Raw genomic sequence first — 13,453 nt, forward strand, 5'->3', positions numbered from 1 at the left:
GATACATGGAAGGGCGTACGCGTGTTTTCTAAGTATTGATAAATTTCAAACTACTAACAGGTTGTACTACTATAAAAAGAAATATATTTTCCTGTGCAGAAAAAGATGGAAATGTCTCAGTATTTTACTTTTATTGTTTGTGTTTCTGTAGACATAAAAGCAATGTATTCTTCCTAATTGTAACTTAGTAATCCATGTGCATAGATTTCAAATTACTGATATCCTATGCTGGCTGTACATATCCACACCTGAGGGTAATGCAAAGGCAGCAATTCAAAGATACTTTATATGCAAATGTTGTTTAGATTTTATCTGCTGAGTAATGGCTGGGAAGCTATGCTTTTTCTTAATATCAATCATTTTATAATGAATGTACTTGTGTATGAATAAGCACTGTAATCATAATTACAAATCATTCGTGGAATTATTTGGTTAATGTCTATAATTATGTGGCATTTTTGTTCCTACATCAAAGTGTCATAGTAATGCATGTGGTGATAAATAAAAAGAAATCACTTTATGTTTATGTGATAATACTGCCATTGTGGTAGAATTGTGTTTCTAGGGTCGTTAATGTTAAACATTCCAACAATTTACATTTACATGTTTTTTACAATTCGCGGTGCTCATCAGAAGTCAATGGAAGAAGAAAAGAAGGAACATGTTGAGAAAGCTGGGGATTTACTGAAATGGGTGTCAAACCTCAGCAAGACACTCGGCAAAGAAGAAGGAGAAAAGGCTGAAAAGACAGATTTGCCTAAGCAGCAGGTACACAGATGTCTTTTGGTAAAATACCACTTCCTCTTTTTAGCTTTCTGTGTTGATTAAAATGAGAAAATATTCCATAAATACTTTTTTCCTCCAAATCACCATCTACATTTTACTAAAGATGTAATTTCACATTTGGTTGTGAGTGGAGGGTCGGGTAAATGAACACCAATGTTTAGGAACACAAACATGTTACTCAGGAAGAAGTGCAAGCTGCCTGGCGTGTGACGTATTCTGACACTGAAAAATGTCAGTTTAGAGAAACTAGACCCTGCAGACCATAACTCAGCCTTTGCAGAGGGACAGTGCATCCTGGCAGGATGGCACTTTGTACGTCTGCCCCCTTGTCCTGAAATAGCTCAGTGAGTAAGTCTGGTAACTTCTACCCTGGCATCAGGAAGGAGAGAGTTGGCAGGAGGGGCTTGAGGGCCAGGTTTCTTTTTATTTGCTTTTAAAAAGTTATTCTGAGGGGTCCTCTTATGGGATAGTCAAGACTGCTGTCACAGGGAATACAGCAGGTGTTGACTGAGCCCTCTTTATTATCACACTAGTCCACAGGCTGCTGGAGTGGCCCATCTTGCCACCTTTGTATTGAACAGGTACATTGTCATTGTGTACAGTTGTAACTGACCATAAATTTCCATCTGTGAAGTTTACTATTGTTTCTAACAGCACCCCTGCTAGGCTTGTCCCACAAAATAGCCTAGTGACACCTAAAAAGATTTCAGTAGGTGAAGGTCTGCCTGCACGCTGAACAGCAGAGGGATGGAGCAGCATCTTTTCCACATCCCTCAGTACAGGGCTGCATGTATGGTCATGCAAACATGATTTTGGCCCTCCTGGCAGCCTGTTCTTGCTTTTTTATTTTGGTCATGCATGCTGGTGCTGGTTGGAGCCACTGGAGCAGCGTGTGCATGAATCAAGCTTGCTGTTGGGCAGGTCAGCAGTCCTGCAGTCCCGATTGCCACCGGTCCCAGTGCGCTGCTTGTTCTTAGGGGACCAGTGAGTTTGTCCCCTATAGCTATAGGAGGAAGTAAGCTTGTATTGATTTTAGCACATTGTTTGGTAAATCACTAATAGTTAGGATCAAGATTTGCAAAAGCATTCAACACTGGTCTTTTTCGCCCTTGTTAATGAGAACAGTGCAAACTTTTGTCAGCGTTGGGCCAGCGCTCAACTCCTTAGAGCATCTCAGCTTACCATGGCAACTATGGCTGGCATCTTCCCCGTCCAGCCTGAGCCCTCAGCAAGTAACCTGTGAGTTAGCTGCCTCGGCTTCCTCCAGCCTGTGGGAGATGGGCGTTTGCCAAGGGTGTTTCCTTCCCTTGTGAAACGACCTGGCGAGGTAGCGTCACCTTCCAGAGGTGCCTGGTTTTGTGTCTCCACTGACTAGCACAGGTGCCTTGACAAGTTTTGTAGAAACATATAGACTAGTGATTTGATAGCTAATGTTAGCTGAAATATATTTCACAGAGTGATTTGGGGTTGCTGTGGGGTGTAGCTGTGGAGTGGGTGGAGAAGCTGGTGCTAGTAGGGGCAGGGCACACACAGCAGCCACAGCGATGCCAGTTCCCTGAGCAAAGTGGAGCTGATGACCCTACCTGCTACCTCAGCCTGCTCACATCAACTTCTTGTGTAGTGCATGGAGTGCTTGCTCTCTTGGTTTCTGTCCAAGCAGCACGAGTGGTGGGATTGTGGCTCCCGCCGGTGATTGCAAAGGAAGATTCTGTTCAAGACCGTGTTCAGGCCCTTTGACGCGATGCACGCAGGGACAGAATTCATTGTGTCCAGACCCACGTCAATGCAGGGCCCAAGCACCTTGCTAGAGTTCTCTTATTACTGACATTGAACATATCTTGGGCTTGCTAATGAAGTCCTAGACTCCCCTTTGATACTTTGCCTTTATTTATCCAAAATGAGTGTTTTTCTCTGAAGAGACTGCAGGCAGTTTCTCAGAAAAGTTGAAAGATTAAATTCTTGCAAGTTCCTCTGCCAGAACAAGTGCTTTAGTGGGGATGACACAGAAATGATAGCAGGGAGAATATTTGTAAGTAATTAATTTTTTCCAAGTCTCTGATACTGCATTTGTTTCCGTCATTGAATTTCATGAAGGTTTGTGGCCTTCTGGTATGTTTGTTTTTTTTAAAGTTGTTCTCTCTCATCTTGGTGAGTAAGTTCTTGAACGTGACCATTGTACACATATCTTTATAAAGCTACTTTAAACTGTGCCAGCTATAATAAGTGATTTTAAATGATTGGTTAATTTTCAGACAAATAACTTTTTAAAATAAATTCTCTTTGTCTCACCCAATAGTTTTCTAATACAAACAGCTTATTTAACCAAAAGGCATAGCACAACAACTTATCCATATATAAATGATACAATTCTATAGTAAATATTATCGCTCTAAGAATAGCCGGTATTTAAAGAAAAAAATCAAGTTCTTATACTATTGAGTTTAGTCCCAGATAGAAATATGTTGTTTGTTTGTTTTTCTTTGTATATATGTGCATATTTAAGTCTTGAACAGAGGATGTTTATTTTTCAGATTTCCCTGGATGAAATGTCAACCAAGAAAGAACAAATAGCTGAAGCTCTGCAGACTACTCAGTCATTTTTAGCTAAGCACAGTGACAAGTATGCCATTTTTTATTTTTGAAATAATGTAAATTAATTGAATAATAAAAAGAAATCATATCCTTATCTTAACAGTTCCAATTAGATGTCACATACAAATATGTCAGTTGTTTTCTTTAATTTTATAATTTTGTCTTCCCATTTGGGGAAGTTTGATGCAGTTTTAGAATCATTCAGGTTGGAAAGACCTCTAAGATCATCAAGTCCAACTGTCGACCCAACACCACCATGCCCACTAAACCATGTCCCTAAGCGCTGCATCTACATGTCTTTTAAATACCTCCAGGGATGGGGACTCAACCACTTCCCTGGGCAGCCTCTTCCAATGTTTAACCACTTTTGTTTATTTCAAGAATTTGGCTAGGTTTATATACCTCTGCTCAGCTTAAAAAACATTAGATAGTAATTTTCATTTGAAGTCAAAATAATTAAAAAATTAGTAGTAAATTAGTACTTGAACTATATGTCACAAGTTTGTTTCATCTGTGTCTGAAATCAGACTGTTCACAATATTAAATTGCTGAGATATCTCATGACTCCTTGCTAGCTATGTTACCTGTCTTGACTGATAATCAGTAGACAAAGGCACATGCAAATGTTAAATGCTTTAGTGATAATTCAGCATAAATTCTAGATTAATGGAGCTTCTTTTCCTGAATGACTACAAGCAGATTGTAGCTTTCTCGAACATCCTCGTAATTAGGCTGTGTTTTTTTCAGACTACTTTTACTGTTTCCGCCCCCCCCCCCCTTTTTTTAAGTAAAGGTAGGCAGATCGCTCCCTGCAGGTTACAAATTACTCAGAGATCTCCTTCTTCCATTTTTCTTTTTTTCTTAATAGAATGACAGATGAAGAGAGAAATGAAATGGAAAAGCAAGTCAGATCCCTCCAGGAGAGCTACAGCTTGTTATCCAATGAAGCTTTGAAGCAGCTGCAGGAAGCACAGTATCTGAGTGATGAAAAGATGGAGGAAAAGGTAACAAGATTGAAACTTACATTTCAGTCTCTCTTGAGATTTACTGCATGGTTTTGGAACCACACATGATCAGTAAAAGAAGAAGGTGCAATTAACATTGTGTAAAGGGACTTGAGATTTAATTGACTGAAGGTTTTGTGTATTTGCTGTGGAATACTGTGTGTGACCTTACCTGTGCATATGAACATTCTGCTCATCAGATTTTTTGTGAAGAGTCTTAATAATGTGTGCCTTGCATGAAGAAAGATAAACAAATCATTCATCTCTTAACTCTTCTCTTAAAAGCCATTCTTTGACTGCTAGATATTTCTGTGTTTCTTGCTGCAAAAATGACACCATAAAATAACATGTTAATCTCTCCCATATATCACTCAGAAATGTCCTAGAAGAGATCTACTTTCAGCTTTTCTTAAAATTTATCTGGATATGAAAATGGGAGCACATAACGTGATTGGCTCTGAGACACTACAAATACATTTGTTAATGGATCTTAATCTTAAATATGGAATTCTCAAAAATTATGTTGCAAATGAGTATTCTGATATGCACATAGAGGCAGTGTCTGTGTAATTAGTTCAAGTAATGTTGCCAAACTGACTTCATGCTTTCCATGCAAACTAAATGCAATATTTGGTGCTAGAGTATCTGAATCCATATTGTTGATAGTATATACAGAAGTGCTGTATGCTGTAAACATGAATAGCATGGTTGTTTTGAATCACATACTGTTTCTGAATATTCTAACCTTTCACAGACATTTAGAGCATGAAAATTTGCCTTTCAGGTATATGTTCTGTTGCTCACTCTGCAATCATTTCTTCTATTGTCTTTCACTAACCCTATTTATGTATGCAAAGCATAGGTTTTCAATTCACAGATGCATGTTGATTTTAAATCTTTTATCACATCGTGTGCTGTTGAATGACTGACATAGATCACTTGCGCATTTGAGCTGCTAACATTCACAGCATTCCTCCAGGCCTGGTAAGTACATGTTTTTATGCTTATCATGCATTCAAAATAAAAAAAAAAAAATTAAAATATACAGTCTGAAAATAGTGATAGCTTTTCTTTTATATTCCTTTTTAGGTGAATAAAGTCATTGCTGGTGTCATTGACCAAACGACTGGAGAAGTCCTTTCAGTCTTTCAGTCTATTTTAAAAGGTTTTATTGACTATGATACTGGAATTAGATTGCTGGAGAATCAGCTGATCCTTTCTGGAATCATTTCTCCAGAATTAGGAGTATGTTATGATTTGGAAGAAGCTAAAGCTCATGCCCTAATTGATGAGCAGACTCTGTTGCAGTTGCAGGAATTAAGTAATGCAAAGAAGCTTATTTCAGAATCATCATTATCAAATCTTCCAGTTGTATCAGCTTTAGAACAAGGTCTAATTTCAGAACCTTTGGCTATTAAAATTCTTGAGAATCAGCTTTCAAGTGGGCACTTGATTTTGCCATCTACGGGAGAAAACCTGACTTTGCAGAATGCTTTCCAGAGAAACCTGATTTCTCCAACATTATATACAAAGCTTCTGGAAAGACAAGACACGTGTAAAGATCTCATAGACCCCAACTGTGCTGAGAAGATTTCCCTTGAACAGATGGTTCATAGAAGCATAATACATGAAGAAACAGGGTTAAGACTCCTATCGGTGAAACCACAAGAAAAAGGTAGAATCACATTCAAATGTGGAAGGAAGATAACTGTTTTGAGGGCAGCCCATGAAGGACTCATCGATCGGGAAACAATGTTCAGGCTGCTGGGTGCTCAGTTAATGTCTGGAGGTATAATTGACCCTGACTCAGGGAAGCGAATGACTGTGGAAGAGGCCATGAGACAAGGGATGATAGATCAGGACACTGCTTGTGGGATCCTCACACATCAGGTTCAGACTGGTGGAATCCTTTGTCCAAATTCTGGACAACGTTTGACTGTTGATGAAGCCGTACAATGCAACTTAATATCATCTACCAGTGCACTGCTGGTATTAGAAGCACAGAGAGGCTTTGTTGGACTAATTTGGCCTCACACTGGTGAAATATTCCCGATATCAACTTCTTTGCACCAAGAGATGATAACAAATGAGCTGGCATTCAAAATACTAAATGACAGACAGAAAATAGCTGCGCTTTACATTCCAGAAACTTGTGAAATAGTCAGTCTAGATAAGGCTGCACAATCAGGGATAATAGACATCAATACTCTATCTGTTTTGACCAATGTCACTTTACCAGATAAAATGCCCAGTGTAGAAGAATTAGAGTCCCCTTGTAAAAATGCTGCAAAATGGTTATCGGTGTATGAATTCCTGCCATCTGTATTTCATGACTGTGAGGAGGAACATGAAGATTCTGGCACAGAAGACCCTGTATGTCATAATTTAGATCAAGCTAAGAAATTATTCATATCTTATCTGATGGTAAATAGTTATATGGATGCAAACACTGGAGGAAGACTTTTATTATATGATGGACAACTGCAAGATGCCATCAATATGTTGCTGGAAGGTGATGGTGCTGTGTACAATGCCGATGTGTCAGAAATGGAGTTTAATAACAAATACGTAAGCCTGAAAGAAATTAACCTAAAGTCGGCAGGCAGTGTGCACTTTAATAATGTCACAGGCAGTGTTCAGGGTGATCTTTCAGGTGCTGAGAATACTTCTAATAACAGGAAATTAAATCAGTGTGAAGATTTTGGGAATTACATATCTTTACAGGGAGAAGATCTCCATGTGTGTAGACCAGATATTTGCAATGCTATTGGTACTGAGCAATCAGAATATACACAGAAGATGTTGTCAACTAACCCTACAGAACTTAGAAACGTAGTAAGTAGCACTCAACATTCCATGAACAGAAATGCACTCAGAGGTCTTCTGGAGGTTTCTGGGTGGACAGAACTGTGTAAGCATAACAGTCAGAAGGCAAATTCAGGAAACGTTGAAGGATATCTTCCAAATGACTCAAATTCAAATCTTATTTCAGAAACAAAGAAAGAAGAGATTTATATGGCAGACAGTCTGGGTAATGAAAACAGGAATGGTAAAACCTTACAGAATTCCTTGAGTGTGAATGATTTGTCAGATAATGAAATCTGGAGAGAGCTGGAAAGGTGCACAAAATACGGGCCTCACATATTGCAAGCTGACAATAGCAGAATGGTACTGGCTAACAGCAAGAAAGATGATTTTCAGAGGAGGCTTGGTTCATCCATCAGTGCAGATACTGAATACAGACTTCCAGAAGAATTGGGTAGTCAATGTGGTGACACACTACAGTTTGAAGATAATGAATATAGTGAGCAACCTCTACAACACTACGGTGATGTACATAACAGGCCATCCCTAGAGGATTATCTTTATGTACATGGCAGGCCATCCTTGGAGGATTGTACTGATTTGCGGAGTAAGCTGTGTGGAGACATGCACTGCAGGCCTTCATTGGATGGCGATACTGTTATACATGATGGACCACCTCTGGGGGACAGTAACAGCACAGCACAAAAGCTAGCAGTAGAAGAAAGCAATCTTACATTTCACAAGTTACTGCTGTGTGACAGTAGTTCTGACTCATCAGAAGAAGGGAGTGATGGCATCCCACAGTTTGAAAGTAACTGTTTGCAGCATGAATGTGGTGAGGTAGCCTCTGAAGATGACAGCTCTCAGTTTGATGATGATGACGATGATGCCTATGAAACACCTCAAGTTGATGATGATGACAGTGATGTCTATGATACTCCACAAATTGATGACGATGATTCCTATGGCACTCCTCAAGGTGATGATGGTTTTGACACCTTGCAGCTGGGGGATGATGATACACCAGAGACAGAATTGTCTGGAGCATCAGTTCCATTAGGTTTTCTAGAGGAGAGAGGTGGTCTAATAACCCTTAGAGAAGAGACCAGCTCTTTTCAAGAACTTGCAACTAATGCTGGAGAGGGTGTCCATGTAAATCTGACAGGTCCACCTGAGAGCATAAATATAGCTTCTGCAAGTGCTGAAACTATGGAAAGAATCCCTGAAGAGGAAAAGGAAAGAACAGGGAGCTTTGGAGAGAAGGAGCAAAAATTGCAGGTTACTCTGGAGAGTGAAGGAAGAAAGGAGGGAGGCCTTAGTTCTTTATGGAAGATCTATGAAGCAGAAGTACGAGACAGAAATGAGGAAGATGAAATGAAAGCAGAAAGTGACTCCTATGAGGATGAATCTGAAGGTACAGAAGAGGAGGAAGATTATGAGGAGGATTATGATAGTTATGATGACTCTGACACTGATTCTGACAGTGATGAAGAAATGGGTATTTTTTATTCACATCATCAATGTATAAACAAAGGTGACCAGCTGATAATTTCCTTAGGAGACACAGAAAATAGCGATGAAAATAATCAGAATATTGATGACTGTTGCTATTCTTTAGGCCACAAGACAGCATATACTTTGCAATTCCAGTCTAGCCATGAAAATGGAAAACTATCCTCAGGAAGATGTGAATCTGCATCAGATGTTTCTGAGGAAAGATGTATTGGTCTTACATGTGCAAGCGAAGAAGACAGACAGCAGGAAACAGAAGATGAATATGGGACTTGTGTCAAAGTGTCACAAGATACTACTGAGCCTATTCAGTCTGAAAATACTTTTGACACTAAATGGACATCCTGTAAGAGTGAAGAAAAGAATAAAACACAGCTTAAAATTCCAAGTTCTCAGCTTCTTGATGATACCGTGACATCTGACATTAGTGTAACAGCCTTCCTAATTACAAAGCAAGCTACTGATGATGATGAAAGTACTCAGACAAATTTGCTTCTCTCAGAATGCTTTATCGATGGCATGAATAAAAACAATACTACCATGCCAATGTTACATTCAAATCATGGGCAAAGGCAGAGAGAAGCAGTATTTGCAGAGGAAAAAGTATTAAATGATATCACTGGTATGGAACGACTAAAGGAAAGTTCATCCCAAATGGACAATAAATTCCTTATGAATATGCCTTATATGAGTGATGGTGATAGTTCACTTAGTGACCAAGTACATCCAGTCACCGGTTGGAAGCATGGTCAAATAGGACGAGGTTTTGAAATTCTTACAGAAAATAAAAATAGAGTAAATACTATGGAGGAATGTGATATGGGGCTAAGTAAAAGTCCCATTCAGATGGAAAGCCTTGGGGAAATATTTGATGCATCAGTAATTAAAGCTGGTAGAGAAACTCCTGTTTCAAGTAAAGAAAAAGTAAATGTTGATCAAGCTTTGCTTGACATTGGAGGTGGTGCGAAATCCGATGAATTTAAGAGAGATTTTAACATTTCCGCTTCTTTAAAACAATATACAACAGACATAAAAGAAAGCGGCCATTCAGATTTGGATAAAACTGAATCCTCTTGCTTTGAGGACAGGGGAAGAGGGAAAAAGGGTATACAGAATGAAAAGGATTTTCTGCTATATACAGAAGAAATGCCTTCAAGTGAATTTAACACTTATTCTTTTCCCCCAACTGATACAGTGAAACCAAAGGAAATTAGCATAACTAAAGAAACAGGGAGAGTTATCTGTCAAAATACTGACAATGTTCTTAAAGACTTTTCAGAAAACAAGAGCAGCAATGATAGTGAATTTTCCCCAATAAAAGCAGATGCTTTAGGAAGTATTGAGGGTGCCAAAGAATCAGGGGATGGGAGTGAAGCACTACCTTCTGGGAGTCATACCCATACCACTGATGTTTCTTCTGCAGTTCTGAGCAGCATAGGGGCTGGCTTGAATTATGGTGCCCAGAAACAACATGAGATGCTGAAAAATACAAAGGGAGAAAATTTCATAGTCAGTGAGACTTCTTCCCCTGGAAATGGTTTCAAAAAACAAATGTCCATGGAGTCATTACAAAAGGAAAGAGGACCCTGCGAAGATTTTCAAGTAAAGGAAGGTATTTCACAATTGCCAGAAATGTCTGACACACTAATGGGAGACTTAAAGAATATATTACAAAGGAAGTTGAAAATGGGACATGTTTACTGCAAGCAGGAGGGTGAACCCCTAAATTACTCTGATACCAAAATCTTAATGCAAAATTTATTTACAATGGTTAGAAGCACCCAGCTTGGGAGTGACACGTCTAGTGGATCAAATCTCAAGCAAATAAGCAATGCTGTTAGAACTGCATTAATGGTTACCACACCATGTACAGAGCCAAAGGACAGTGATGCTCTTTCATTGCTTTGGCCTGATTGCAGAAGTCCTGATCTTCTTCGTGATATTCTGAAGCAGGAATCCTGCAAGCAAAAGACGGATGATCCAGGTGAAAGGAAGAGTGAAAGAGACATGAAAGCTCCTGTTCCAAAACTTACTACTTCTGAACTTCTGGAGATTTTTCAAATCTCACCTGGAGATGAAAGTACAAGCAAGTTAGAGGAGCTGATAAGTGGTTTGCTTACGAGCTCACAGGTTGCTGGTATCACCACAGAACGTGAGGGTAAAGGCAAAGTAGATGGGCTTCATACTCTTTTCTCAACAGAACAATCAGAGTTTGGATCAGAAATTGCTAAAGAGAAAACATTGGCAGATGACGCAGCCGTTGCTTGGAAAAGTGACCAGGAGCATAGGAAGACAGACAGCCTGTTCAAAGGCTTTACTGAGCCTATTTTCAAAACAAAAGCAGCAGTCCTGGAAGACACCCCTGCTAGCATGGTAAGTAACAGCAGCTGGTATGTGCTACGTGTCCTGTGTTAAAGGAATTGCATGAATCTTTCCAAGTGCTGGAGAGAATAATTAAACTGGAAAAATGGTTGAAAAATTAAATGGTAAATTTAAAATAAATTATAATTAAAACAAGGACTTTTATTCCTTGCTTTCAAGTCTGTCAGTTTGGAAAACCTTTTCTTATTGTTAAAACTAATTTTCAGGTTGATGGAGTACAGCAATGTTTAAAGTTAACAGAGAAAATGCAAGGACATTTGGCAGTGCTTCAAGATATGAAAAGCCACCTAGATAACCAGCAGCCTATTAGTAACAACCTGGAAATACTAAAAGATGAACTGGAACAACTAGAGGTAAGTAAAGTGTTCTTTATGCTTGTACTTCAGTGATGGGTGCTAGAAAAAGCCCTTAGATGATAAAAACGAGAGATTTCAAATATAATTAAAGTAATTCAGATTTAAATGTCTTTCTTGCTTAGTAACTTAATGCATTTTATATATATTCTCTTTGTAGTCATTTGAATCAGGACTGGCTACCTTTGCGATTATCCTAAAAAAGGACATGAAATTGACAGAAGAGTTTTTAAAGTTTTATAACAGGGATATTCCTGAAGAGAAGCTTAAAGAGCTAAAGATAAGCTATGAGTATTTGCAGGAAGCATTTTTGGTGGTCTGTGATACATCTTCGAAACGAGCGAAACAAATAGTCTGTGCTGTTGACTTGGAAATGGTATGTTTTTATCAGTGTACATTTTAACCTTGGTTTTCTTCAAGGTAGTTTGACTAAAAAGAAGGAATTTGTTTTAGCTTTATTTTGTTTTATCTTAATATAAAAATAGATGTATCATTCTATTTAATATGATAGGAAACATGACTAGACTCCAGGGGCATAAATAAATACACAACTTCCCTTTCCAGTCTAAGCTTGCAGTATTACACCAGCAACTTTTAAGCAAACTGCAGAGATTTTCAGACTGGATCACAGAGAACGGTAAAATCGTGAATGACTTCATAGTGAATACTAATGATATAGAAGAGATGAAGAAAAGTTTACAGCTATTTAAAGTAAGTATTCTTTATGGCAGGTGTTGGTGCTTCTGACAGATGTTGCTACTTACTATGAATTATTAGCTAGGATTTGTATACCTGCTCATTAACCTCTATTGCTTAAACAGGTGGCTAGAACTAATTACTTAAGAAGACAACTACTTGATAATCCAGTAATAAAATCTTGTTGATTTGCTTTTTCTCTTGAAAAACTTTTTGCTAGGCTGGCTTACTGAGAAAGCTATTGGTTCTGCTTACATTTGTTGCAATAAATCTGACCCTTTGTGGAAATCTAATTTATAATACAAATGTTTCAGTGATTAAAATTGGATCTTTAAGCATAAGGTCCAGAATCTTTACTGAAGTTTAATTACCTTCGAAATCAATTATATGTGAGAACAGAAGATGGGGGAAGATAAAAAGCCTCTTCATTACACACTCCATGAAATGAGTCATGGAAAACAAATCAGAAAAGATTTTTAGTAAAGTTCATACACCTCTGTGTGTATGAATGATAAAAATGACGTTATTTCACTGTGCTTTAATAGGGTTCCAGTATGCATGGTAATGTCATAGGGGCTGCACAGTGCGTAACTGTGGGCAGAATTTGCCACAATGCTGGAAATGGGGCTTCTCGCTGCGGAGTTAAGAATAGGAATGCTTTCAAGTAAATATTTTAACATTTCTGGGTCTTCAGACCTAGAATCTAGAAATGTTAAACCTAACCTGCCGTAAATCTTCCAGAGTTGAAGGTCAGCCTGTTTTCAGATATCCATGAGAGAGCAAAGAAATAGAGATGTTCAAGGTCATCTTATTTATTACTTGGACCTGGACTGTCCCAGCAGCAAACCATACACAAATTCAAATGCCGTATCTGAATGTGTCAGAATGATTCTGACACAGAGTTTTGATTGACTCTGGCTAAACTATCCCCCAAAGCATTTTGGAACAGGGGCTAAGAAAAGAAGGTAGTGATACTTGTGTTTCATTTGTACTGAATTTGTCTTCATTGCTAGTAATTTCCTTCTCTTTGTTTACAGAACAGTGCTGCAGAACTCGGCTGTAAAAAAACGCAACTGGAGTCCACTGCGTTTGATGTTCAGTTCTTCATTTCTGAACATGCCCAAGATCTTTCTCCTAATCAGAGCAAACAGTTGCTGAGGCTCTTAAATACCACCCAAAAATCTTTTCAGGAAGTACAGGAAGCAATAATATCTCAAGTGGAAAGTTTAGAGACTCAGTTACAGGCAGCACAAGAGCTGGGTGATCAGAAGGTTTGCCTTTCTGTGTAAACGTGTGCTGAGTGTTTTTGTCTATGGATGAGGA

The 13,453-nt window shown here is 38.6% G+C and overlaps 1 protein-coding gene across 1 annotated transcript in view; it reads left to right on the forward strand.

The window, feature by feature from the left end:
* Window positions 1-4,271: 4,271 nt before the first annotated feature.
* LOC103899300 (dystonin-like) overlaps window positions 4,272-13,453 on the forward strand; it is a 120,231-nt gene continuing 111,049 nt past the window's right edge. The window contains exons 1-6 of the mRNA XM_009279739.2: window positions 4,272-4,382; window positions 5,472-11,072; window positions 11,288-11,434; window positions 11,595-11,810; window positions 11,999-12,145; window positions 13,168-13,401. Of these exons, the coding sequence (XP_009278014.1) occupies window positions 4,272-4,382; window positions 5,472-11,072; window positions 11,288-11,434; window positions 11,595-11,810; window positions 11,999-12,145; window positions 13,168-13,401 (6,456 nt within the window). The remainder of the gene's footprint in view (window positions 4,383-5,471; window positions 11,073-11,287; window positions 11,435-11,594; window positions 11,811-11,998; window positions 12,146-13,167; window positions 13,402-13,453) is intronic.

The sequence above is a fragment of the Aptenodytes forsteri genome, unplaced genomic scaffold (genome assembly GCF_000699145.1).
Source record: "Aptenodytes forsteri isolate BGI_AS27 unplaced genomic scaffold, ASM69914v1 Scaffold115, whole genome shotgun sequence".
Taxonomy (NCBI): domain Eukaryota; kingdom Metazoa; phylum Chordata; class Aves; order Sphenisciformes; family Spheniscidae; genus Aptenodytes; species Aptenodytes forsteri.